This window comes from Stenella coeruleoalba (assembly GCF_951394435.1).
Source record: "Stenella coeruleoalba genome assembly, chromosome: 2".
Classification (NCBI taxonomy): domain Eukaryota; kingdom Metazoa; phylum Chordata; class Mammalia; order Artiodactyla; family Delphinidae; genus Stenella; species Stenella coeruleoalba.
This window is the reverse complement of record NC_137147.1, coordinates 106,116,136-106,142,157: the sequence shown is the minus strand read 5'-3', so window position 1 is coordinate 106,142,157 and position 26,022 is coordinate 106,116,136. Positions and strand designations below refer to the sequence as shown.

The following is a 26,022-nucleotide window of genomic DNA, read 5'->3' as shown; positions in this document are numbered from 1 at the left end:
TAACCCTTACCAATACTGTGTGTTTTGTCTTTTTTATTTTTTGCTATTTGATAGGTAAGAGGAGATGGTATAAAATTATTTTAACTTGCGGTTCTGATTAACAGAAGGCTGAATTTTTTCCAGATGCTTAGTGTGTGTATGTGTTCATATTTGTATATGTATTTAACACCCTGTTCATAGCTTTTGCTCATATCTCCCTATTAAGTTAAAATCTGCCTTGTGCTTTCTGGAACTATCCTAAGTAAGTTTAATTCCTCCTTCATATGACAGCCCCTTAAATACTTGAAGACAAAAGTCATGTCTCACTTTCTCCAAGATAAACACTTCTGGTTCCTTCAACCGTTTTTCCTGTGGCAAAGTTTCAAGGGCGGTCGTTGGAGAAAATGCATAACAAATCCTCCTGCCCCTGTGACCCTGTACCCTCCAGCACCCTCGGGTACAGAACTCCACGCGACTCCAGAAAAGCATGCCCCAAATCCTCCTGCTAGACTCTCCGGATGCAGTCACCTGCCTACACCTTGGGCATCAGCCTCCTTTCTCCTGCTCATCCACAAGGATACTGTGGGTTAGTTTGACCACGATGGTGGCATTTCCTGTGATGTGTAGGCCTGGCGCTCAAATGAAGTGGTAGAAAAAAGCACTTTGACGCCAGAAAAAGGAAGAGGAATTGCCTGGTATGATGAGAATGATGAGTTCAAATGAGGAAAGCATCAAGAAGGAGATGGCCCGCTTGTCCCGAGACGCTGCATTTGGCAGGACTGGGGCGTCTATGTAATGGGTCTCAGGAGCCCAGGAAGCCTCTCCTGACCCCGGGACAGTTAGGGACCTTTCCTCTGTCCCAGGGCTGACTACCTGCCCACTCTCTCCTGGAGTCACCTGTGCACGTGCTGGTCCCCCACTAACACATCTTCACGCTCCCTGAGGGATGGGCTATGTCTGGTGCCCGAGAGCCTTGCTCAGCAGATTGCACATATGAGGCCATCTCCTGTGCTCGGTGAACTGAGTCCCTGCTGGAAATCTCTCTCCAGGCTGCCCACATCCCTTTGTTCTTATTTGCTTCTCATTGGACAACCTTCCAGTACAAATCTGTTGTCTCAAGTACTGCCAAACCTCATAGATGCCCTGGACAATGGACATGGGCATCCATGCCAGTGGCGAGGAAACCCCAGGGCATCACAGAATCGCACCTGACTAACATGTCAGCTTCGGAGAACTCTTGCTGAGAACATGCATCTGATCAGTTTGACAGCACTGTCTTGACAGTGGATCTACAAAGCTGAGGTCCAGGCTCTGGACACTTGTAAAGGGACTGGCGCCTTCTGAGTCCCTGTCCTCGAGTCCAGCCTTTAGGCAAACAACGGCTTGACAATGTTGTGCATTATGGTCTAAGTAGAAAAACATATACAAATAAGACATAAATATAAATAAAACTGATATATCTATATATCTGTAGATATTTATATACATATGTCTCAAACATTAAACACTGCCAACTCATCACAAGATTAACATAAAACCTCACACTAAAGGCCTAATTACCTCAGTTCCTATTACCTAATGCATCATGTCTGGATATCAACAAAGATTTACAAGGTATGCTAAAAAGCAAAAAAAAAAAACCTCACAGCCTGAAGAGACAACTAAACACCAGAACCAGACTCAGATACAACATGGATTTTGAAATTACTAGCCTGAGAATTTAAAATAACTATGATTAATATATTCAAAGTGTTAATGGAAGATGTAGACAACATCAAGAACAGTTGGGTCATGTAAGCAGAGAGATGGAAACTCTAAGAAAGAATCGAAGGGAAATGCTAGGAAAAAAAAAAAAACCACTGTAACAGAAATGAATGCCTTTGAAAGACTCATCAGTAGACTGGACATAGCCAAGGAGACAATCAGTGAGCTTGAAGATGTGTCAATTGAAATTTCCAAAACTGAAATGTAAAGAGAAAAAAGAATAAAAAAACCCAGAACAGAATACCCCTAAACTGTAGTCCAATTTCAAAACATATACATGTAATTAGAATACCAAAAGGAGAAGAAAGAGAATGGAACAAAGGAAATATTTGAAGATATAATGTCTAAGAATTTTCCAAAATTAATGACAGACCCCAAACCACAGGCCCAAGAAGCTCAGAAAATACCAACCAGTACAAATAATGAAAAAAAAAACCACAAAAAAGACTAAGCAAACTACACTATCATATTCAAACTGCAGAAAACCAAAAACAAAGAGAAAAATCTTGAAAGAAGCCAGAAAAAAAGTCCCACACTACATATAGAAAAACAAGGATAAGAATTATGTGGACTTCTCATCAGAAACCATGCAAACAGGAAGAAAATGAAGTGAATATTTAAAGTGTGGAAAGAAAATAACCACCAACCTAAAATTCTATATCCAGTGAAATTATCCTTCAAGTGTGAAGGAGAAATAATGACTTTCTATGAAAAACAAAAATGGTGAGAATTCATCACCAGCAGAACTGTCCTGCAAGAAATGTTAAAAGAAGTTCTTCATGAAGAAGGAAATGATATAGTTCAGAAACTCAGATCTACACAAAGAAAGGAAGAGCATCAGAGAAGGAATAAATTAAGGTAAAATAAAATATTTTATTTTTATTATTCTCAATTGAGCTAATAGACTTGTTTGTTCAAAATAATAACAGTAACAGTGTACAGTTGACCCTTGAACAACATGGGGGCTAGGGATGCTGACACCCCACCTAGTTGAAAATCCATGTATAACTTTTGGCTTCCCCAGAACTTAACTACTAATAGCCTACTGTTGACGGGAGCCTTACTGATAACATAAACAGTCAATTAACATATTTTGTATGATATATGTATTATATATTGTATCTTTACAATAAAGTAAGCTAGAGAAAAGAAAATGTTACCAGGAGTCATAAGGAAAAAGAAAATACATTTACAGTACATATATGTATTTGCTGAAAAAAATCCACTTATAAGTGGATCCACGCAGTTCAAATCCACGTTGTTCAAGGGTCAACTGTATTGGGCAATGACAGCCTATGGATAAGTGAAGTGAATGCAGGCAACATGAAGACATGGGAAGGAGGAAGGAAGGACACTTAGCTATAAGGTACTTGCACTGCCCATGAAGTGGTATGATATTATTTAAAAGTGGATTTATATTAGTTGTAAATGTATATTTCAAACTTGGGGCAAACAATAAAGATAATTTTAAAGAAATATAATTGATATGCCAAGAGAGAAGAGAAAATGAAATCATATAAAATGCTCAATGATGTCGGATAAACCGTATGTCCTGGAATTATTTTAGTAGGTTTCAGTAGTAGTAACTGTACTTTCCTGCTTGTTTAGATTATTTCTGGTGAATCTTTGTCAACAGTTCCTTTTAAATACAGATCAATAAGTTCCAAAAACCTACCAGTTTTTGAATTCTTCAATGTAAAAATCCTTAAAATAAAGGCTGCCTCTTTAAAAGAAAAGAAAAAAAAGCCCTAAAAAAAGGAGCTCACAGCATGCAAATGAGGTATTGAACTGGCATGTTTTAGAATTAGACAGTTTGATCATAAAATGTTTGAATCAGATATAAAGTCAACACCAGCTGGACTGAAAAATAAATAAATAAAATGCTCAATGAAAACTAGGGAAGGTGAAAGAGCAGGGAGAAAAAGAAGAAACAAAGAACAAATACAATGAATCAAAAACATGCTAGGTATTTTTCTAGATTCCACATATATGCATTAATATCCGATATTTGTTTGTCTCTTTCTGGCTTACTTCACTCTCAGCTCAGTGCTCTGTGACAACCTAGATGGGTGGATTGGGGGGCGGGTGGGAGGGAGGTCCAAGAGGGAGGGGATATAGGTATACATATAGCTGATTCACTTCATTGTACAGCAGAAACTAACACAACATTGTAAAGCAATTATACTCCAATAAAAAATAAAAAAATAAAAAAAGTAAACATTGAGCTAAATTTAAAAAAACATGTTAGGTATGAATCAAACTATATCAATAACCACATTAAATGTGAATGGTTTAAATACACCAAATAAAAGATTGTTAGAATGGATTAAAAACACTAGACCCAACTATAGGTTGTCTGTAAGAAACTCGCTTTAAATATAAAGACAAAGTTCAAAAGTTAAAGGATAAGAAAGATATACCATGTTAACACTAATCCAAAGAAAGCTAGAGTAGCTATGTTAATTTCAGACAGAGCAGAATTCAGAGCAAGGAAAATTATCAGGGATAAAGAAGGGCACTACATGACAAAGGGGTCATTTCTTTAAGAAGACATAAAAACCCATAACCCGTACGAGCCAAACAACAAAACGTCAAGATATGTGAGGCAAAAACAGGAAACTGCAAGGAGAAATAGGCCGAGCCACTATTATAGTTGGAGACTTAAACACCCTTCTTCCAGTAATTGATCTATCAAGCAGGTGACTAATCCATAAGGATATAGCTGTCCTCAACAGCACTATCAATCAACCTGATCTAATTGACATTTAAAGAATACTCCATTTAACAATAGCGAAATACACGTTGTACTCAAGCTGACATGGAACATTCACTGAGCCAGACTACTCTGGGGGCCATAAAGTGTCCACAAATGGTTTAACGTTGTATATATTCTTTTAGCAACAGATTTATTGAGATATAATTCACATACCGTAAGATGTGCCATCTTAAAGTATACAATTCAGTGGTTTTTAGATTTGCAGAGTTGCGCAGCTATTGCTACTATCTAAATTTAGAACATTTTTGTCACCTTGAAAAGAAACACTATATCTATTTGCAGTCACTCCCAATTTTTCTCCACCTGGAGAAACCCAGAAACCATAAATCTACTTTTTGTTTCAATGGATTTGCCTATTCCAGATATTTCACATAAGTGGAATCATGAGTGGCCTTTTGCGTCTAACTTCTTTCACTCGGCATGATGTTTTCAAGGTTTGCCCATATTATAGCATGAATCACTACTGCATTGCTTTTTATTGCTGAATACTATTTCATCATATGGATATACCACTTTTTATTTACCCACTGATGTACACATGTGATTTGTTTCCACATTTTGGTCACTATGAATAATACTGCGATGAACATTCAGGTACAATTTTCTTTGCGAACGTATGCTTTCAATTCTCTTGAACATATATATATATATATATATATATATATATATATATATATATATATATATATATATACACACATACACCTAGGAGTGAAATCGCTGAGTCATATGGCAACTCTGTGTTTAACCTTTTGAGGAACTGCCAGACTGTTTTCCAAAGCAGCTGCACCATTTTACATCCCCACTGCAAAGTGTGAGGGTTCTAGTTGCTCCAAATCCTTACCAACACGTGTTATTGTCTGTCTATTTGAACCATCCTAGTGAGCGTAATAGGTATTTCATTGTGGTTTTGATTTGCATTTCTCTAACGACTTGAATACAATTATCGTTTCAAATGTCACTCTGACTTTACAGAGTGCTCTGGGTGACAGATCATAGAAAGGATTTGTGAGGCTCCCACCACCTTTGCAGGATTGCTCTTTTTAGAAACCTTTGTTTCAAGTAGCAGGACTTTTTTTTTTCAGTTACAAAGATCACTATGTTCTAACTACAAAGGAAAATAAGACTATCTTCCTGTCTCTTTCTTTAAGAATGCATTTCTGGTGAAGTCAAGATGGCATACTAGGAGGACGCGTAATTCGCATCTCCTCACAACTAGGGCACCTACCAGGTACCAATGGGGGACCACGGACACCTAAGGGGATGGAGGGAACCCCAGCGACTGGCTTGCGGGATCTTGGTTCCCAGGCTGGAGGTTGGGCCCGAGCTCCTGTGGTGGGAGCTCTGCGTCCAAACCACTGGACTAACAGAGAACCTCAGACCCAGGGAATATCAATCGGAGTGAGGCCTCCTGGAGGTCCTCATCTCAGCACCAAGACCCAGCTCTATCCAACTGACTGCAAACTTGAGTGCTGGACATTTCAGGCCAAAAAACAAGTAAGACAGGAATACAGAACCACCCATTAAAAAAAAAAATGAAATGACAAAAACATTCGTTACAGACAAAGGAGCAAGGTAAAAACCTACAAGACCAAATAAATGAAGATGAAATAGGCAAACTACCTGAAAAATAATTCAGAGTAATGTTAGTAAAGATGATCCAAAATCTCGGAAACAGAATGGAGAAAATATAAGAAACATTTAACAAGGATCTAGACGAACTAAAGCGCAAACAGTGATGAACAACACAATTACTGAAATTAAAAATACTCTAGAAGGAATCAATAACAGAATAACAGGCAGAAGAATGGAGAAGTGAGCTGGAAGATAAAATGGTGGAAATAACTGCTAGGGAGCAGAATAAAGAAAAAAGAATGAAAAGAATTGAGGACAGTCTCAGAGACCTCTGGGACAACATTAAATGCACCAACATTCAAATTATAAGGTTCTCAGAAGAAGAGAAAAAGAAAAGGTCTGAGAAAATATTTGAAGAGATTGTAGTTGAAAACTTCCCTAACATGGGAGAGGAAACAGTAAATCAAGTCCAGGAAGCACAGAGAGTACCATACAGGATAAATCCAAAGAGAAACATGCTGAGACATATATTAATCAAACTATCAAAAATTAAATACAAAGAAAAAATATTGAAAGAAGCAAGGGAAAAGCAACAAATAACATACAAGGGAATCCCCATAAGGTTAACAGGTGATCTTTCAGCAGAAACTCTGCAAGCCAGAAGAGAATGGCAGGACATATTTAAAATGATGAAAGGGAAAAACCTACAACCAGGATTACTCTACCCAGCAAGGATCTCATTCAGATTCGACGGAGAAATTAAAACCTTTACAGATAAGCAAAAGCTAAGAGAATTCAGCACCACCAACAAATGCTAAAGGAACTTTTCTAGGCAGAAAACACAAGAGAAGGAAAAGACCTATAATAACAAACCCAAAACAATCAAGAAAATGGTAATAGGAACATACATATCGATAATTACCTTAAATGTAATTGGATGAAATGATCCAACCAAAAGATACAGACTGGCTGAATGGATATGAAAACAAGACCCATACATATGCTGTCTACAAGAGACCCACTTCAGACCTAGGGATACATACAGACTGAAAGTGAGGGAATGGAAAAAGATATTCCATGCAAATGGAAATCAAAAGAAAGCTGGAGTAGCAATTCTCATATCAGACAAAATAGCCTTTAAAATAGACTATTACAAGAGACAAAGAAGGATACTACATAATGGTCAAGGGATCAATCCAACCAGAAGATATAACAATTGTAAATATTTACGCACCCAACGTAGGAGCACCTCAATACATAAGGCAAATGCTAACAGCCATAAAAGGGGAAATCGACAGTAACACATTCATAGTAGGGGACTTTAACACCCCACTTTCAGCAATGGACAGATCATCCAAAATGAAAATAAATAAGGAAACACAAGCTTTAAATGATACATTAAAAAGATGGACTTAATTGATATTTATGGGACATTCCATCCAAAAACAACAGAATACACTTTCTTCTCAAGTGCTCATGGAACATTCTCCAGGATAGACCATATCTTGGGTCACAAATCAAGCCTTGGTAAATTTAAGAAAACTGAAATCGTATCAAGTATCTTTTCCAACCACAACACTATGAGACTAGATATCAATTACAGGAAAAAAACTGTAAAAAAAACAAACACATGGAGGTTAAACAATACCCTACTAAATAACCAAGAGATCACTGAAGAAATCAAAGAGGAAATCAAAAAATACCTAGAAACAAATGACAACAAAAACATGACGACCCAAAACCTATGGGATGCAGCAAAAGCAGTTCTAAGAGGGAAGTTTATAGCAATACAATCCTACTTCAAGAAACAAGAAAAATCTCAAATAAACAACCTAAACTTACACCTAAAACAATTAGAGAAAGAAGAACAAAAAAACCCCAAAGTTAGCAGAAGTTAAGAAATCATAAAAATCAGATCAGAAATAAATAAAAAAGGAATGAAAGAAACAATAGCAAAGATCAATAAAACTAAAAGCTGGTTCTTTGAGAAGATAAACAAAATTGATAAACCATTAGCCAGATTCATCAAGACAAAAAGGGAGAAGACTCAAATCAACAGAATTAGAAATGAAAAAGGAGAAGTAACAACTGACACTGCAGCAATACAAAGGATCATGAGAGATTACTACAAGCAACTATATGCCAATAAAACGGACAACCTGGAAGAAATGGACAAATTCTTAGAAAAGCACAACCTTCCGAGACTGAACCAGGAAGAAAGAGAAAATATAAACAGACCAACCACAAGCACTGAAATTAAAACTGTGATTAAAAATCTTCCAACAAACAAAAGCCCAGGGCCAGATAGCTTCAGTGGTGAATTCTATCAAACATTTAGAGAAGAGCTAACATCTATCCTTCTCAAACTCCTCCAAAACATAGCAGAGGGAGCAACACTCCCAAACTCATTCTACAAGGCCACCATCACCCTGATACCAAAACCAGGCAAAGATGTCACAAAAAAAGAAAACTACAGGCCAATATCTCTGATGAAAATAAATGCAAAAATCTTCAGCAAAATACTAGCAAACAGAATCCAACAGCACATTAAAAGGATCATACACCATGATCAAGTGGGGTTTATCCCAGGAATGCAAGGATTCTTCAATATATGCAAATCAATCAATGTGATACACCATATTAACAAATTGAAGGATAAAAACCATATGATAATCTCTATAGATGCAGAAAAAGTTTTTGACAAATTCAACACCCATTTACGATTAAAAACTCTCCAGAAAGTAGGCATGGAGGGAACCTACCTCAACATAATAAAGGCCATATATGACAAACTCACAGCCAACATCGTTCTCAATGGTGAAAAACTGACTAAGATCAGGAACAAGACAAGGTTGCCCACTCTCACCACTATTATTCAACATAGTTTTGGAAGTTTTAGCCACAGCAATCAGAGAAGAAAAAGAAATAAAAGGAATCCAAATTGGAAAAGAAGTAAAACTGTCACTGTTTGCAGATGACACAATACTATACATAGAGTATCCTAAAGATGCTACCAAAAAACTACTAGAGCTAATCAATGAATTTGGTAGAGTAGCAGGATACAGAATTAATACACAGAAATCTCTTGCATTCCTATACACTAATGATGAAAACTCTGAAAGAGAAATTAAGGAAACACTCCAATTTACCACTGCAACAAAAAGAATAAAATACTTAGGAATAAACCTACCTAAGGAGACAAAAGACCTGTATGCATTAAACTATAAGACACTGATGAAAGAAATTAAAGATGATACAAGCAGATGGAGAGATATACTATGTTCTTGGATTGGAAGAATCAACATTGTGAAAATGACTCTACTATCCAAAGCAATCTACAGATTCAATGCAATCCCTATCAAACTACCATTGGCATTTTTCACAGAACTAGAACAAAAAATTGCACAATGTGTATGGAAATACAAAAGACCCTGAATAGCCAAAACAATCTTGAGAAAGAAAAACGGAGCTGGAGGAATCAGGCCCCCTGACTTCAGACTATACTACAAAGCTACAGTAATAAAGACAGTATGGTACTGGCAAAAAAACAGAAATATAGATCAATGGAACAGGATAGAAAGTCCATAAATAAACCCACACACATATGGTCACCTTATCTTTGATAAAGGAGGCAAGAGTATACAATGGAGAAAAGACAGCCTCTTCAATAAATGGTGCTGGGAAAACTGGATAGCTACATGTAAAAGAATGAAATTAGAACATTTCCTAACACCATACACAAAAATAAACTCAAAATGGATTAAAGACCTAAATGTAAGGCCAGACACTGTCAAACTCTTAGAGGAAAACAAAGGCAGAACACTCTATGACATACATCACAGCAAGATCCTTTTTGAGTCATCTCCTAGAGAAATGGAAATAAAAACAAAAATAAACAAATGGGGCTTAATGAAACTTAAAAGCTTTTGCACAGCAAAGGAAACCATAAAAAGATGAAAAGACAACCCTCAGAATGGTAGAAAATATTTGCAAACGAAGCAACTGACAAAGGATTAATCTCCAAAATATACAAGCAGCTTATGCAACTCAGTATCAAAAAAACAAACAGCCCAATCCAAAAATGGGCCGAAGATCTAAATAGACATTTCTCCAAAGAAGGTATACAGATTGCCAACAAACACATGAAAAGATGCTCAACATTACTAATCATTAGAGAAATGCAAATCAAAACTACAATGGGGTATCACCTCACACTGGTCAGAATGAGCATCATCAAAAAATCTACAAACAATAAATGCTGGAGAGGGTGTGGAGAAAAGGGAACCCTCTTGCACTGTTGGTGGGAATGTAAATTGATACAGCCACTATGGAGAACAGTATGGAGGTTCCTTAAAGAACTAAAAATAGAATTACCATATGACCCAGCAATCCCACTACTGGGCATATACCCAGAGAAAACTAGAATTCAAAACCACACATGCACCCCAATGTTCATTGCAGCACTATTTACAATCGCCAGATCATGGAAACAACCTAAATGCCCATTGACAGATGAATGGATAAAGAAGATGTGGTACATATATACAATGGAATATTACTCAGCCATAAAAAGAAACAAAATTGGGTCATTTGTAGAGACGTGGATGCATCTAGAGACTGTCATACAGAGTGAAGTAAGTCAGAAAGAGAAAAAGAAATATGGTATATTAATGCATATATGTGAAACCTAGAAAATGGAACTGATGAACTGGTTTGCAGAGCAGAAATTGAGACACAGAAGTAGAGAAAAAACGTATGGACACCAAGCGGGGAAAGTGGCAGGGGGTGGTGGTGGTGGTGTGATGAATTGGGAGATTGGGATTGACATATATACACTGATGTGTATAAAATGGATGACTAATAAGAAAACAAAGAAATAAATAAATAAACATTTAAAAAAAAAACCCCAAAAGAGTCAGGTACCACATTGTTCATTGCAGCACTATTTACAATAGCCAGGACATGGAAGCAACCTAAGTGTCCATCAACAGATGAATGGATAAAGAAGATTGTTAAAATTGAGTTATTTGTAGTTAGGTGGATGGACCTAGAGTCTGTCATACAGAGTGAAGTAAATCAGAAAGAGAAAAACAAATACCATATGCTAACACACATATATGGAATCTAAAAAAAAAAATGGTTCTGATGAACCTAGGGGCAGGACGGGAATAAAGACACAGACGTAGAGAATGGATTTGAGGACACGGGGTGGGGGAAGGGTAAGCTGGGACAAAGTGAAAGAGTAACATTGACATATATACACTACCAAATGTAAAATAGATAGCTAGTGGGAAGCAGCCGCGTGGCACAGGGAGATCAGCTTGGTCCTTTGTGACCACGTAGAGGGGCGGGATAAGGAGGGTGGGAGGGAGATGCAAGAGGGAGGGGATGTGGGAATATATGTATGCATATAGCTGATTCACTTTGTTATACAGCAGAAACTAACACAACACTGTAAAGCCATTATACTCCAATAAAGATGTTAAAAAAAATGAAAAAAGAATGCATTTCTAACAGGATACCATGGTGAGGTGAAATAACATGAGATCCCCTGGGAATGAATATGCAGGTTCTGCTTACCTGCTGGAGGCCAAGCCTTGATGTAGCCTGTGCAGTGGACCACAGCATACTGGGCTTCTCCTTCTTTCACAGGGCCAAGGCCATTCCTAGAGAAAGAACTTCTGTGAGGTTGTTTTCGACATCTGGGGGTGAGGCAAGGATGTCCATGACTCTTTTGGTATCTAGGTTACTGGGTTCTCCTGTTGGCCTTGTGGTTTTCAAACTTGACTTCCCACCATCCTGTTTTCCCTCCTCCTACATGGTCTGAATATGCAAAATAAATCCACCCAACTCCCTTTCTCATCTCAACCACTGCAACCCTGATGTGCGGGTCTCTTGGTGCTCTCCAAGGCTAAGCCCCGTCTTCAAGTCCGGCTACTCCTTAGCTTAGTGCATTTAAGCTATCTACCAGCACAGCCCCAAAACATACATCAGAAAGGCTTACTGACCTGAACCTTTTCCTCATGGTGGTTATTCTGTTTAGAGGAAGGTGGTCCAAAGGAGCATTTCCACACCTAAGATTTGATAAATATATTAGAGTGAGTGAAGACCTAGGCAAGTTTATAAAGCACATAGTGCTGCAGGCAAGTATACGGGCCTTATCTAATGCGAGCACCCTGTAGCCAAGTTCTTTCCAAAGTGCAGAAGCAGGGTTGCATGCCTGTGAATTTTGATTGTCACTGAAGGCAAGAGCCATTCTGCACTGCACATGGAAATTGCCTCAGGGCCCAGCCCAGGAGCCGCAGACATCCAGAAAGACACTAGGAGGATCCTGGCCATGCTCCGTCCTGCAGATCATTTCAGTGTAACTTGGTGGCTTTCAGGAAACAAGGGAAGAGGGTGATGACAGCAACAGTGTCTCTTCAGGCCCGAGCAGAGGCATCGACTCAAAACAGATGTTGCCAATTGATGAACAGAAGCATCTTCTCAGCCTTTAGCTTCACAGCGTGGAAACTGCCTCCTCCCCTGCAATGTTCTGGCACTAGGAATAAGCAGACAGCTGCAGGCCTGCGGATGGCAAAGGTCAGAGTGGGGACAGGGAGGGATGAGTCTGGAATCAGGGCTTTCTGGGGTCCTTCTCTGGGAGGCAGGGGACGTGAGGCGTCCCACTGCCCACTCTGGTAGCACCTTTTCTGCCTTCTCCATAACTCTCTCAGCATCCAGGCTCTGCATGTCCAAAGCCTGCACTGTGGCCAACCTCTGACCTGTGCTCTCAGGACGTCCACTCTTTACATGCGCTTCCACTTCCCAGCTACATAGCAGGTAATGCCCTGGATGCCTCAGTATTCAATACAACAAAGATAAGAGTCCAGTTATACACTCTGAGACCTGGGATGGCTGCCAGCACGAGCGTATTTTCACAGCAGGTCAATCTAAGACATTGCTGCCTGGGGATGCCCAGTGTCTTCCTGAAACTAAGCTGCTTTATTTGGAGGCGAAGGCCATGCTCTCAGCAGATGGCAGTGCTGCACACCTTACAGGTAAATCCAAGTAGTGTGGGTCTGGCACTGGGAAGAGCTACCTAGAGCATGTCTTGAGAGGCACCAGGGCAGGAAGCGGACCGCCTGAATCTGGTCGACAGGGCAGTGCTAATGGCACTGGAGGCTACTCAGGAATGGTGAACTTGATGCTTCCAATACATTCATTCACAAGGCAACTGCTTAGATGGTGCAATTAAGAATTCACATTGCTGGTGCTAGACTGAATGTCCATCAAGCTAGGATGGGCCAAAGCACTGTGGAAAGCCCTTGCTGTGTCGGACTACATTAACTGATGGCATTCTGTCCCTGGGTGGACACTAACGCATGTGAGTCGAGCCCCCCAGCTTGCCCCTGTAGGCTGAACAGAGGGAAGGCAGTCTGCGCAGACTCAGTGCTAAATCACAAGGAGATGCTCGTGTATTGTCACTCCAACACCGCCTTATGACCTGAGGCAGGCGGTGAAGGGGATTCCATCCGTGTCTTCTGGAAGCATTCCAAATGCTCAGCCTGGAGAGGAGCCGACGGGGAGGAAAGGACAGCCATACTCAAGTCCTCTGCCGGTTCTCAGGACTCAGCTAGAGGTTAGAGAGGCAGGTCTCCCCTCAACACAGGCAACCTGTGATCTGAGATGGCCTAGCCCGTAGATTAACAGTTTTTGTTTAAGAAGTAGAGTTGCTTTTGGGCTTCCCTCGTGGCGCAGTGGTTGAGAGTCCGCCTGCCGATGCAGGGGACACGGGTTCGTGCCCCGGTCCGGGAGGGTCCCACATGCCACGGAGCGGCTGGGCCCGTGAGCCATGGCCGCTGAGCCTGCGCGTCTGGAGCCTGTGCTCCGCAATGGGCGAAGCCACAACAGTGAGAGGCCCGCGTACCGCAAAAAAAAAAAAAAAAAAAAAAAAAGAAGTAGAGTTGCTTCAAAAGGTGACTTTGAATTAGTGAAAATATAGACTTATTTTAAACATCGATTGTCTGTAACTTCATAGTTCCCAACAGATGCTCAAGTGGTAAGTCCCCGTCCCAGAAGCAAACCACTGGAGGAAGGTGACGGTAGTGAGTGGCTCCACTGTGCCCGGCCCTGAGATCGGAGCATCGGGAAGCTTGGCAGGGGCGGGGAGGAGGTCGGAGAGGGCAGGAGGCGCTGGAGCTGAATCAGGATTGGTGTGGACTTGGGTGGCCTTGTCGGGAAAAGTGCTCAAGAAGAGCCTGGGAGAGCACGTGCCCGGGCCAGCGGGGACCGACTTCTTTCCTGGAGGAGAGGAGGACGCCCGCCTCGCTCACCTGCCTGCAGTTCCAGCTGCCGCTGCTTCTCCCTCTGGGGTCCAGTGATGGATCCTCAGTCCTCGTATCTGGGAATCAGCAGCAGCATCTGGCAGTGGACCACGCCTTCCTCCTGGAAACTTCCTTCTCCCTCTCTTGTTCCCTGCCATCTGCCCAGCCGCTCCTTCTCAGTCTCTGCCGGTTCTTCCTCGCCTCCCTGGTGCAGGGGTGGCCTGAGCTCAGAGCTCTTCTCTAGCAACACTCATTTCCCAGGTGATCTCATGCGGTCTCGGGGCTTTAGATACACCTCACTGTCGTCAATCCCTGACTCTATGGCTTCAGCCCCAAACTCTCCTGTGAATTCCTGAACTATATGTCCAACTGTCGACTCATCTTCTCCATTTACAGGTGAGACAGACCAAGAAGGAGAAGGCTTACATTCTGCAGTCAGATGACATCACCAGAGTGAAGGTGTGATCTTACAGCCCATCAGGACTCTCAGCGGAGGTGAGAAGGGAGCAACCCCATCAGAGCCCAGCCCACTGTTCCCCCAAACAGACCTCATCCTGCAGATGAAGGACCTCCGGGAGCCCATGCACATCCTCATGGATGACTGCTGCCCTTCCTTCTTGACCGTCCCAGTCTTCAGGTCCAAGATCCGGCCTGAGAGAGAGAGAGAAAAGGACATTTGCATAAGTCTCTGCCTTTGATTGGGGTGGGGGGTGCAGGTGCAGGGAGAGCTCTGCAAATGAAAACACAGGGGGCAACACAAATCGCAAGTCGTTTGTTTCTTGGAAATCCCAACATTCTTTAAGCAATGAAATCCACACAAGTCAAATGCCTTGTTTTCTTCAAAGAGTGGTCCACACTTGCTGCCTCTGCATTGTTCAATTCCATCACCACCAGTCCCTCCAATTCGGCTTTCTCCCCCACTGCTTCATGGGAACGGCATTCACCAAGGTCACCAACAACTTTCTTATTGCTAAATCCAAAACGCGTTCTCTCTTTGACTCATCTGACTGCTTGGCAGAACTTTACTCAACGGCACAATGATTCTCAAAAATCCCCCCTCTCCTTGGCTTCTGACAAGCACTCTCCACTCTCCTCGTGTCTGCCCCTTCATCCCCCAGGGGCTCCAACCTCAGCCATCTTCTCTTCTTGTTCTATGCATCCCCTGTGCGATTTTATCCACTCCGAGGTTTTCATGATCACCTCTATCCTAATGACCCTACGTCTACAACTCCAGCACCAAGATCTAAACCACCAGCAGCTGACTGTATACCTCGAAGGCAGCATCACCCACTTCTCCCCAGATACGCGCAAAAGCTTCTCCATCCAACGGCAATCAAAGCCAGAATTCGACGTCATCTTACCTTCCTCTCCCTCGCCTCCCGCACACTCAGTCGGTCCATCTCGTCTGGCTCATCATTCCTCGAGGGGGACTCACTCACTTCCAACCCCCAGCATTCTCTCTCCTCAGTCCACCTTTCACACAGCTGACAGCTGTCTAGACAACACGCATCTGACTGTGCCCGTCCTGGCTTAAAACTGCATTGCTATATGGTAGGTCCCTGTTGATTATCTATTTTATATATAGGAGTGTGTATAGCACAGGGGACTCTACTCAATACTCTTGTAATAACCTATACGGGAAAAGAATCTGAGAAAGAATATATATATATATATATATGTATGTGTATAACTGAATCACTTCGCTGCACACCTGAAACTAACACAACATTGTAAATCAACTAAACTCCAATATAAAATAAAAATTTTTTAAAAACTGCATTGCTTACAGGAGGTCCTTCCAGAGTCCATGATTTGAGCCCTGCCTGCCACTCAACCTCATTTCCCCTACGCTTCCTGGTACCCTGTCCAAGAGAAACATACTAAGAGCCATCTATGTAATTTTAAATGTTCTAGCAGGAGCATTTTTAAAAAGTTAAAAGAAGCAGGTAAAATTACTTTTAATAATATATCCAAAACATTATCCTCTCAACATGTAATCCCTGCAAACATTACTAATGGGATGTTCCACATTTTCTCATACTAAGTCTTTGAAATTGGTGTGTATTTTACATGTAGAGCATATCTCAATTCCGACTGGCCCCGTTTCGGGTGCTTAGTAACCATATGTGGTTAGAGGCTTCCCTGCAGTACAGAGAGCGGCTCTGGACCGTGGCCTCATCAAAGCACTCACCAGGCAGGCATATCTATAAGTGCCTTGTGCCCTCACACATTTGCAGATATGGTCCTTTCTGCCAGAAATTCTCTCTCTGTTCCACATGAACTGTCATCCCGGTGAACTGTTACTCATCCTTCAGCACCAGTTCACATGTCACAACCTCTGGGAAATTTTTTCTAAGTTCTTCAGGCAGAGCTTCATGTCCTTTTCTTCCTTCTTCTCCCTTCCTCCCTCTCTCCCTCCCTTCCCCCTTCATTCCTTCCTTCAGTATTTATCAAATGCTTTTCATGAGACAGGCATCTTGTGAGGCTCAGGGGATGCACGTATGTGCAAGATCATGTCTACCACCATGTCTGGTGGAAGAAACAGACATTTATAACACTTTCCACATTGTATCGTAATGATTTAATGACATGTCCATTTTCCTTGACCTTGAGCTCTGTACCTTGAAGAAAGGAATCAAGTTTAAAATGTTGTGTCCTAGCACCACTTATGGTGTCTGATTCAGTGTACAATCAGCCCTCCGTATTTCATGGGTTCTGCATTCCCAGATTCAACCAACCATGGATGGGAAATATTGGGGGAAAAAATTCCAGAAATTTCCAAAAAGCGAAACTTGAATTAACTATTTACATAGCATTTATATTGTTATTAGATATAGGTGTTACAAGTAATCTAGAGATGATTTAAAGTATACAGGAGGGGGACTTCCCTGGCAGTCCAGTGGTTAGGACCCCACACTTCCAATGCAGGAGATGTGGGTTTGATCCCTGGTCGGGGAACTAAGATCCACATGCAAATACTACACTGCTTTATATAAGAGACCTGAGCATCCGTGGACTTTGGTATCTGTGGCGGGTACTGGAACTAATCTGCATGGATACGGAGGCTCGACTGTATACGCTTGCTAGTTGAACTGAGTTGTTTTTACCCATCCATAAGAGGACTTTTCAACACAATTGGCATTAAGTAACATGCTAGTATAAATGGATTGTTACCTCCTTGTTTCCCTGTCCCTACGTTAAAACACACACGCATCTGCACCCATCACCCGCTGTGCTCTCATCTCAGAGGAAGAAATGCTGAATCTCAGTGCGGCCTCCCCACCCACAATGGGCTTTGTTCCATCAGCCAGAGCCCTCCAACCCAGTTATTTCTAACATCTCCCCTCCCTACCATCTGCTCCTTCCAGTATTCAAACATCATCAAGTATCTTTCATCATCGGTGTCTCAGGGTGGGGTGGGAACAAATAAAAAATCCTTCTTGTCAGTTCCCATCCTGTCCCCCAACTTCTGAAGTTCCCATCCTCCCCCTAACCCCCGCAGTCAGAGCATCCTGTCCACGTGCACCGTCTCCCGCCCCGCTCCTCCTGATGGCTTGGCCCCTCCCTGCACTCTGCCTTCTCTACAGCTCACAAGGCTGCTCCAGCCTAGACCACAGGGTCCCTGTTTGTTGCCACATTCAATACACACTATTCAGTCGCTCTTGCTTTCATCCCTGACCTTGACCAGTCCCTCCTCCTTGGAACATTCTTACCCCGGGACACCACTTTCTCCTGCTTCTCCTTTGCTGGTTCTCAGCCCTTGTGGCGGCTCTTTCTCCTCAGCCCAGCCTGGCACTCCTGGGGTGTGGGAGGGTTGGTCCTTTTCTCTCTCACTCTCCCCAGGACCCTCTAGTAATGTTCTGGCTCTCCTACGCCCTACATGCCGATGACACCAAGATGTCATCTCCAGCGAGACCTCTGGGAAGCTCCTCTGTGTCCAGCTGTCTCTTGGGCATCTCAGACACCTTAAACTCCACAGGTCCAAAACCAAATCCGTCCTCCTGTCCAAAGCAGCCAGAGCTGCCTTTTCCGTAGTTCCCTGCCTTGGTCGTTGGCACTACCACTACTCAGCTGCTCCATCTAGAAACCTAATAGCTAAGAGCGTGGACCTAGCTTTAAATCCTGCCTCCTTCACTTACTGTGTGACCCTGGGCAAGTTACCTAACATCTCTGTGCTTCAGCTTCTTCGTCTGTAAAACGAGGATAATAATAGCACTTTGCTCGGGTGGTTGCTGCGAGGATTAAATGGGTTAATGCTATAAAGTAAGCATGGCTCATAGAAAGCGCTCTATAACTGCTTATTAAATAGTGAGTATGAAAAACTCACTCCAACATCTGGTCAATTACTAACGTTCTGTGAACTCTCCCTCCTGTACACCTTGGTCTATGCACGTCCATCTGCATTGCTACTACTTAGATCTGCCATCGCTGTTCCCCTGGATGGAATGCTGCAGCAGCCTTGCCCCCTTCAATCAGGCTTCTGCGCAGCTACCAGGAGTCTTTACTTAAAACACAAAAATGACAATGGTTCTATGCCTTGTGTGACCCCCAGCACTTAGCTTCCCTAGTCCACAGTTTTACTCCTGCAAAATGGAGGAGTAGGATCTTACTTTCAGGATCATTGTGATACAACACATACACAAGTGACCTGCACACAGAAGGAGAGCAATAAGGGTGAGTTTCCCAGCAGACTTCAAACAAATGATCCTGTCACACTCCTCCTTGAAAACCCTTCATGCTCCCCACGATGGATTCCCAATAAAATCCAAGTCCTGCAGCCCAGTATCAAAGGTCCCCCAAAGGGACTTTCCTGGCGGTCCAGCGGTTAAGACGCTGCGCTTCCACTGCGGGGGGCGTGGGTTCAATCTCTGATCGGGTACTAAGATCCCGCATGCCACATGCCGCATGGCATTAAAAGGTCCCCCAAGATCTGGTCTCTGCTCACCTCACTCTACCTGTCACCCCCTCCTGCTGACCAGTCACTCACCACCGCTCAGCTCCCTCCCTGGCATACAATGACTCATCATGGGTCCCCAGGGGCTGCTCTCACCTCTCAGCTCTGGGCCTTCCCTGCAGCTGCCTTGGGACCTCCCTTCCCTTTGCCTGACTAACTCCTATTTATTGTCACAATCTACCCAAGGTGTCATCTTGCCATCATTTAATACATATTTATTAAACACCTACAATAGGTAAAGCACCAATATAAGCACAAAAAGCTAACCAGGCAAAGGCCATTCTGTTCCAGCGCGTGAATAGACAACAAAAACCGAAGAACGGGAGGGAAGGGAGGAGACAGGAGGAGAGAGTGCGTCGGGAGGAAATACGTGCTAGGAACAAAATAAAGTCAGAGTGAGAAAGTGGTCAGAGAGCCACACCTTTGCAGTAAGTAGTTGAATGGTTTCTATCACTTGAAATTGAAAGGTCCTTGAAGAAGGCCGCCCCCCCCACCCAAGTGACTCCCACTGCTTCGAGCAGAGGGGAGGAAGCAGGGGCGGCACGCAGGGTTTCGGAAGGGGCGTCAACTCTCCTTCCCCAGCACCTGCAGCAGCAGCTGGGACACTGCAGCCTTCGCTCCCCAGCTCCCCACGTGGACCAGGGCCCTGTAGGGTGCGGGGTGAGCAGCCCTCCGAAAGCCGGTAGTCACCATCATGCCCACCACAGAGCCACGCATCTTTAAGCAGGAGGTGCACCCCCAGTTCAAGCCCGTCGCCCGGCTCTCTGTCTGCTGGGAGCTCTGGCACCATCCCGCACGGAGGAGGCCCGCCAGCGTTTGACACCTGTCTGTCTCACTCACAGACGTCTTCTTTTTAGGGCTGTTTTAGTGGAACTTGTCACTTGCTTCATCATCTACCAAATGGCAAATGGTTTCAGCTGTGAAGCAGGCCAGCATGAAAGTCTGTCAAATTCCAGAGTGTGCTGTGAAAATAAATCACAGCTGCGAAGCACATGAGCCCTGGAACATGAGGAAATGAAAAAACACATTTCCACGGTCTGCTGTCCTGACCCTGAGGGGCAAGAGCTTCAGCGTTTATTTCTCCGTGTGCTTCTCCAATTTCCTCAGGCACAACGAACCCCCATTCCAGGCTCCTTGGGAATGGAAAGCATGCCTACTTTATGCAGTAGGTGTGTTCCTGAAAGGCTTATGGAAATTGGATTTGTGACAAATTTAATAGCAGGGGAGATGTATGAAGGGAGGGGGCCGACCCCCGGCTCTGGGCAGTGAGTCCCAGTGTAATGGACTGAGAATCACGCTCCATCCCATGGCAACTGGGTGTCGACTTACTTACAACGGGGCTCCCCAGGAGAGAAGCAAGCATGGAGACACAGCTGCTATTTCTACCGCTCTTAACCTTCTTTCCTGACCCACAGAAACCTTGGTCTGCTTAGAACCATGGGTCTGGACTTCTAGGACTGGTTCCCAGTGGGTCCCTAGAAACACAATCAACCAGGCCAAAGCTGACCCCTTCCAGAAACTCCCCTGACACCCAACCTCATCCACTGGGTCAGGAGGACTCGCTCCTTTGTAATCCTGTCACTGGCTGCTGTCACCGTGATTCCCATCCTGCTTTCCTTTGGCTGGTGCCTAAACTCCCGGCCACCCTGGTCACCTCTCTCTACTCTCTGTCCTCTTCAACCACGACGATCCAAGCCCCCTGTTCCCCTCCTCCCTCATCTCCTCTAGGTGCCCTCTGGAACACGCACTCTGAAATAAACAAACTCCTATATCCTCAGCTCCTTTCAGAAGCTGAGGGCCTTTCCCCAGCCCCCCCGACTTAACAGTCCAGCCTGACCTGCTTGCTCCCCTGGCAGCATTTCTTCGGAAAAGAGACTTGTTCTCTCACATCCCATATGCTACGGGGTCAGAGGTAGGTCTGCCATCTTCCTGGGCCCCCAGAGCCCTTCCAAACCAGCACTCCTCTCATATGACCCCAGGCTCCTTCCAGACTCACCATGTCAGCCTCGTTCACCTGCAAGCCCTCTTTTATTTTTTTTTACAGTAGTTTTTAAAAACGTTTTATTTTCTATTGGAGTATAGTTGATTAACAATGTTGTGTTAGTTTCAGGTGTACAGCAAAGTGATTCAGTTATACATATACATGTATCTATTCTTTTTCAAATTCTTTTCCCATTTAGGTTGTTACATAATATTGAGCAGAGTTCCCTGTGCTACACAGTAGGCTCTTACAGGTTACCCATTTTAAATATAGCAGTGTGTACACGGCAATCCCAAACTCCCTAACTACCCCTCTCCCCCCGTCCTCTGTCGTCTTCAAACCTCCGGGTCACTGCTCCTCTTTCATTTTTAGATGTTAGCACGTCACTCATAGTCCTTCTCTTCACCCCAAGACCTGCTGTCACCATGGATGGGTTCAGCCTCCATGTGGAGGACTCCCCTAACATCCCTGCCTCAGTATCTGTCCTCCTCAATTCTGATATGTTCGCCCCACTCCATGGCAGACTCCACGCCCACCACCGTATGCTGGAACCCACAGGCATCTACAACTGCTCCCTGGGAGAGTTTACATTCGAACATCCCCTTCTGGACCACAAATTTCACACCCGCTGGTCCTTTCACTCTGGCCCTCCCACTTCACCAGTTCTTTGAATTCAGACAGGCCAGTGCCGAAGCCTCCCAACCCATCAGCTCTTCCTGCTTTCAGTACAGAAGCCACGAGCTTCTCTCTGAGCACGCGCACCCAGCCGGTCACCAGAGCAGGCAGGTCTCACGTTACACAATGGCCCACTTTTCCGAAGAAGCCCCAGAAATCTTCCAACGCAACCAGCAGTTGTGGAAGCAGATATTTTTCTGAATTTGATGTACAAAGCAGAACCATCAGTGAGTGAATAACACATCCCAAACCTGAAGTAGGCTGTTTCAAAGAGAAAGGCTGGGAAGGATGGGAGACACAGATCCTGCAGGTGCAGTTGTGGGAGAGGAGCAGGTCACTTCCTTTCTCTCTGTCTCAGTCCCTTTAACTGGAAAGCAGGGTCAGACCTGCCTACTTTGAAGGTTCTGTGGGGATTCGAAGACTTACACATAAGAGCTCAATAGTCTGCTTCGAGAATTACCGTATAAATGACTGGCAGACCCCAGGCAGCCAATCTGTGAGCCCTAAGAAGACCGTCCTGGACACAGAGCACAGGTCTGAGAGGCTCTCCTAGAGTCAACCCAGCCCCTGCCCCTTGGCTTCTCTAAGGAAGATTCTAGAATAACGCATACTACACTGTCTCAGGCTAAAAGGTTGAAGAACTACTTCTCTCCTTAAAATACTTCTTTAAAATTCTAGAACTAAAGTGGTCTTTTTAGAAAAATCAAACACACACACACACACACACACACACACACACAGTAAAAAACTCAGATAATCTTCCTCTCTAGAGAAAAAACTATTAATACTTCGGTGTATTTCCTGTCAATCTTTTTCTATGCATGCCTGCTCTTTTCTTTTAATTAAGTGAGGTTTCATGGTATATATTTTTCCATTTTATATTACAACATAGACTCATAAAGGATTTAATCATACATATGATTTGAAAGGCTCTGTGATATTATTTTGAGTAGACAGTTTACCACGGGACCTTAAGTTGTTCCCAGGATTTTTACGTGGCAAATAATACTGTGGTAAATAACTACAGAGAAAAAACTAGCCATATCAGCTTAGGACAGATTCCTGAAAATGGAATTACTGCATCAAATGAAAACATTTTCTTAAGGTTCTTAATGCCAGGTCCTAGTGAACCCTGCAGTTAACACATTGACCAATATTCAGTGTTTCTGCTCCATGAAATGGAAGAATTATGACACATCCTGGATTTTAACTATACTTTTAAAAAGACAGTGAAAAAGCATAAGATGCTTCAGAACAGGAGTTGGCAAACTCTGACCTATGACCCAAAGCTGGCTCACTCTCTGGTTTTTAAATATTTATTGGAACACAGCCATGGCCATTCACTTATGCACTGCCCATGGCCACCTCCATGCTAGGACAGTAGAAACGAGTAGTTGTGAAAGAGACAATATGGCTCACAAAGCCAAAAATATTCATTATCTGGCCCTTTACAAAAAACATTTTGCTGACTCCTATTTTAGAAGAAGAATGATTATAAAGAGTCCAACAACAGAGCACCTTTTTCTACGGGCAGAGGGCCCTTCTATAATTGTTTTCAGTAAGCTGATTTTTAAGTAGTATTTTGGTCAGTAGTAACTTTTTGATAAAAGAAGAATCAGAAGTTTGTCTTGGATAAGATCACAAAAGAAGGCTTTGTGCTCATAAAACAGCTCCCCAGGCTATAACAGAAATACAAATATAAATTAGAATTATTTCATCAAAAGAATCCTTAAGAAAACTGGAAACATCTTATCTTGGTTTGAAAAGGAGGAAAACAAGAGAAAATGATTAGCAACAAAAGCAAAGCGACGGCTCCATGATGGACAATATTTGATGTCCTTCCAAAAATGTGTGGCCCCTGAAACGGGAGCCCAGGGGCTAGAGGAGACTTTGGTTGCTGTTCCAGTGACAATGTGTTCTCATTCTCAAAAGGCTGAGCCCAGCCATTCCAGCAGCTGTGCACACAGGAACACATACCCCACAGCAGAGGAACCTAAGCAGAGTGCACAGGGCCTGTTCCAGAACAAACTCCAGAGCACGAGCTACAGCTACTGAGCCTGGGAGAGAATGGGCCTTCTGCTACCGAGGGTGGGTACATTTTCCTATTTTTCATTATCTCTGGCAGGTGTTTGGACACAACTGAGGGTACAAATATACCAATTCTGAAGTTGTAGCCAAGCTATTTTCTTCTCAAACCAGAAGCAGGGGTCTCTGAATGGGCAGTAGAGTTGCTAAGGACAACTGCTCCTCTATCCACCCAGAACCTCCCCCACCACAATGTTCTTGTGTTATTCCTTTTTAAAAAAAATATTTTAATTTTATTGAAGTATAGTTGATTTACAACGTTGTTGTGTTAGTTTCAGGCATAGAGCAAAGTGATTCAGCTATACATGTACATATACTCATTCTTTTTTAGATTCTTTTCTCATGTAGGTTATCACAGAATATTGGGTAGAGTTCCCTGTGCTACACAGTAGGACCTTGTTGGTTACCTTGTGCTATTCCTTTATTAGGGAAGTCAAACGAGAAGCTGCCATCTTATAAGAGCCCATCTCCTGGGACATAGTGATTGGCTGAGTGTTGGGTAACTGACACAAGCTAGGCCAATCATAGCACCTCATCCACCCTGTGCCCACAGTGAATGGGTGAGGGCTGGGCAACCTGACACAAGCTGGGCCAATCACTGGACCTCACTCCTCCTCTGTCCATAGTGACTGGCCCCAAGACTAGGACATGGTCCAGCCAGGCCAATCAGAATCCTCCATAGGCAAAATGTGACCATTTCTACCTCTCCCCTTTTTCTTTAGGAATCTGAGCACAGCTTTTTCAGCAGCCATGATTCCAGCTTCATGGAGAACTGGATCTAAGACAATGAAGCTGACTCTAAGAAAGCAGTGAAGACATAAACCAGTGAAGGAGTTCCTTCGCAGTGTTCACATCATTGATGCCAATAAGTGCCCTCTTTAATGCCTAAAGCAGTTCAATTTTAATTTCTGTTACTTGCAGCCAAATAGCCCAGACCAACACAACAATCTCCGGCCTCTGACAGAAAAGGAAAGACAAAGGATTCACTTTTAGAGGATTTTAGGAAGGACCAGTGATTATCATAAAATATTATTAAACATTTTCTATGCATTATTTGTTTGGTCTACATCGCAACCCCGGGAATTAGGTCAGATGGTGTACCGAGGTAGAGTGGGGAGAAGGAGAAAGGGCATCGGGAGTCACCAGCCTCAGAGGGGAGAAGTATTTTATCACCGATATTGCCGAGAACTGCTGGTGCAGGGTGATAATAAAAAGCAGATGACCTTTTAGTAGGCTTTGGTATTGTTTTTTAATTCTCTATAAACAATGCAGCCCTTTATTCCTGGCACCCTGGGCAGAAACTCACAACAACACCCCCTCCTTGCTAGCCCCTGGGTAGGCTGTATTGTTCCCATGGGGAAACTGAAGCCCAGAGATACTGAATAATTCAGCCAAGATGGGTCTCATCACTGGGGAGTGGGGAGTCACGATCTGAACTGGAGTCTGTGCTCGTCACAGCAGCGATTGCTCAGGGGACCTGGGAGGCCATATCCCTCCGCAGATGCTAAGATAGCAGCCACCAAACGGAAGCAGATGGGCAGGCAGGGGGGCAAGAGGTCAGCCATCTGCAGGGGATCGTTGCCAGCCCGTAGCTGCTTCAGGATCAGAAACCTGGACTAGGAAAATGCAAGGACTTTTTCCTTGTAATTCTTAACTGTGTGTGTGTTTCCTGCTTTTCAGTTTTTCCCTCTGATTTAATAGAGACCTGTAGATTATGCTAGCCTGTCTCAGCCATTCCTCGGACATCACTGGAATGGATTTATGTCTATATTTGGATGGAGTTATGGAAGGAGCAGCACTCCTCGGGGCAGACATGGTTAGAATGACCACACCTGCCCGTCCTGGCTTTTGCCAATGTCCCAGCATAGTTATTAGGAGGGCCTCTTTTCACTCCCAAAGTGTCCAGGTTCGGATGATAGACTATATA

General features: G+C 43.3%; 1 protein-coding gene across 8 annotated transcripts in view; it reads right to left on the bottom strand.

Annotated features, from left to right (window-relative positions):
- ARNT2 (aryl hydrocarbon receptor nuclear translocator 2) overlaps positions 1 to 26,022 on the bottom strand; it is a 203,902-nt gene that overhangs the window by 77,791 nt on the left and 100,089 nt on the right. For all 8 annotated transcript variants that reach the window (XM_079909993.1, XM_079909992.1, XM_079909997.1 and 5 more), the window contains 3 exons: positions 14,949 to 15,051; positions 12,103 to 12,168; positions 11,675 to 11,760 (listed from right to left, as the gene is read on the bottom strand). In XM_079909993.1, coding sequence (XP_079766119.1) covers positions 11,675 to 11,760; positions 12,103 to 12,168; positions 14,949 to 15,051 — 255 coding nt within the window. The remainder of the gene's footprint in view (positions 1 to 11,674; positions 11,761 to 12,102; positions 12,169 to 14,948; positions 15,052 to 26,022) is intronic.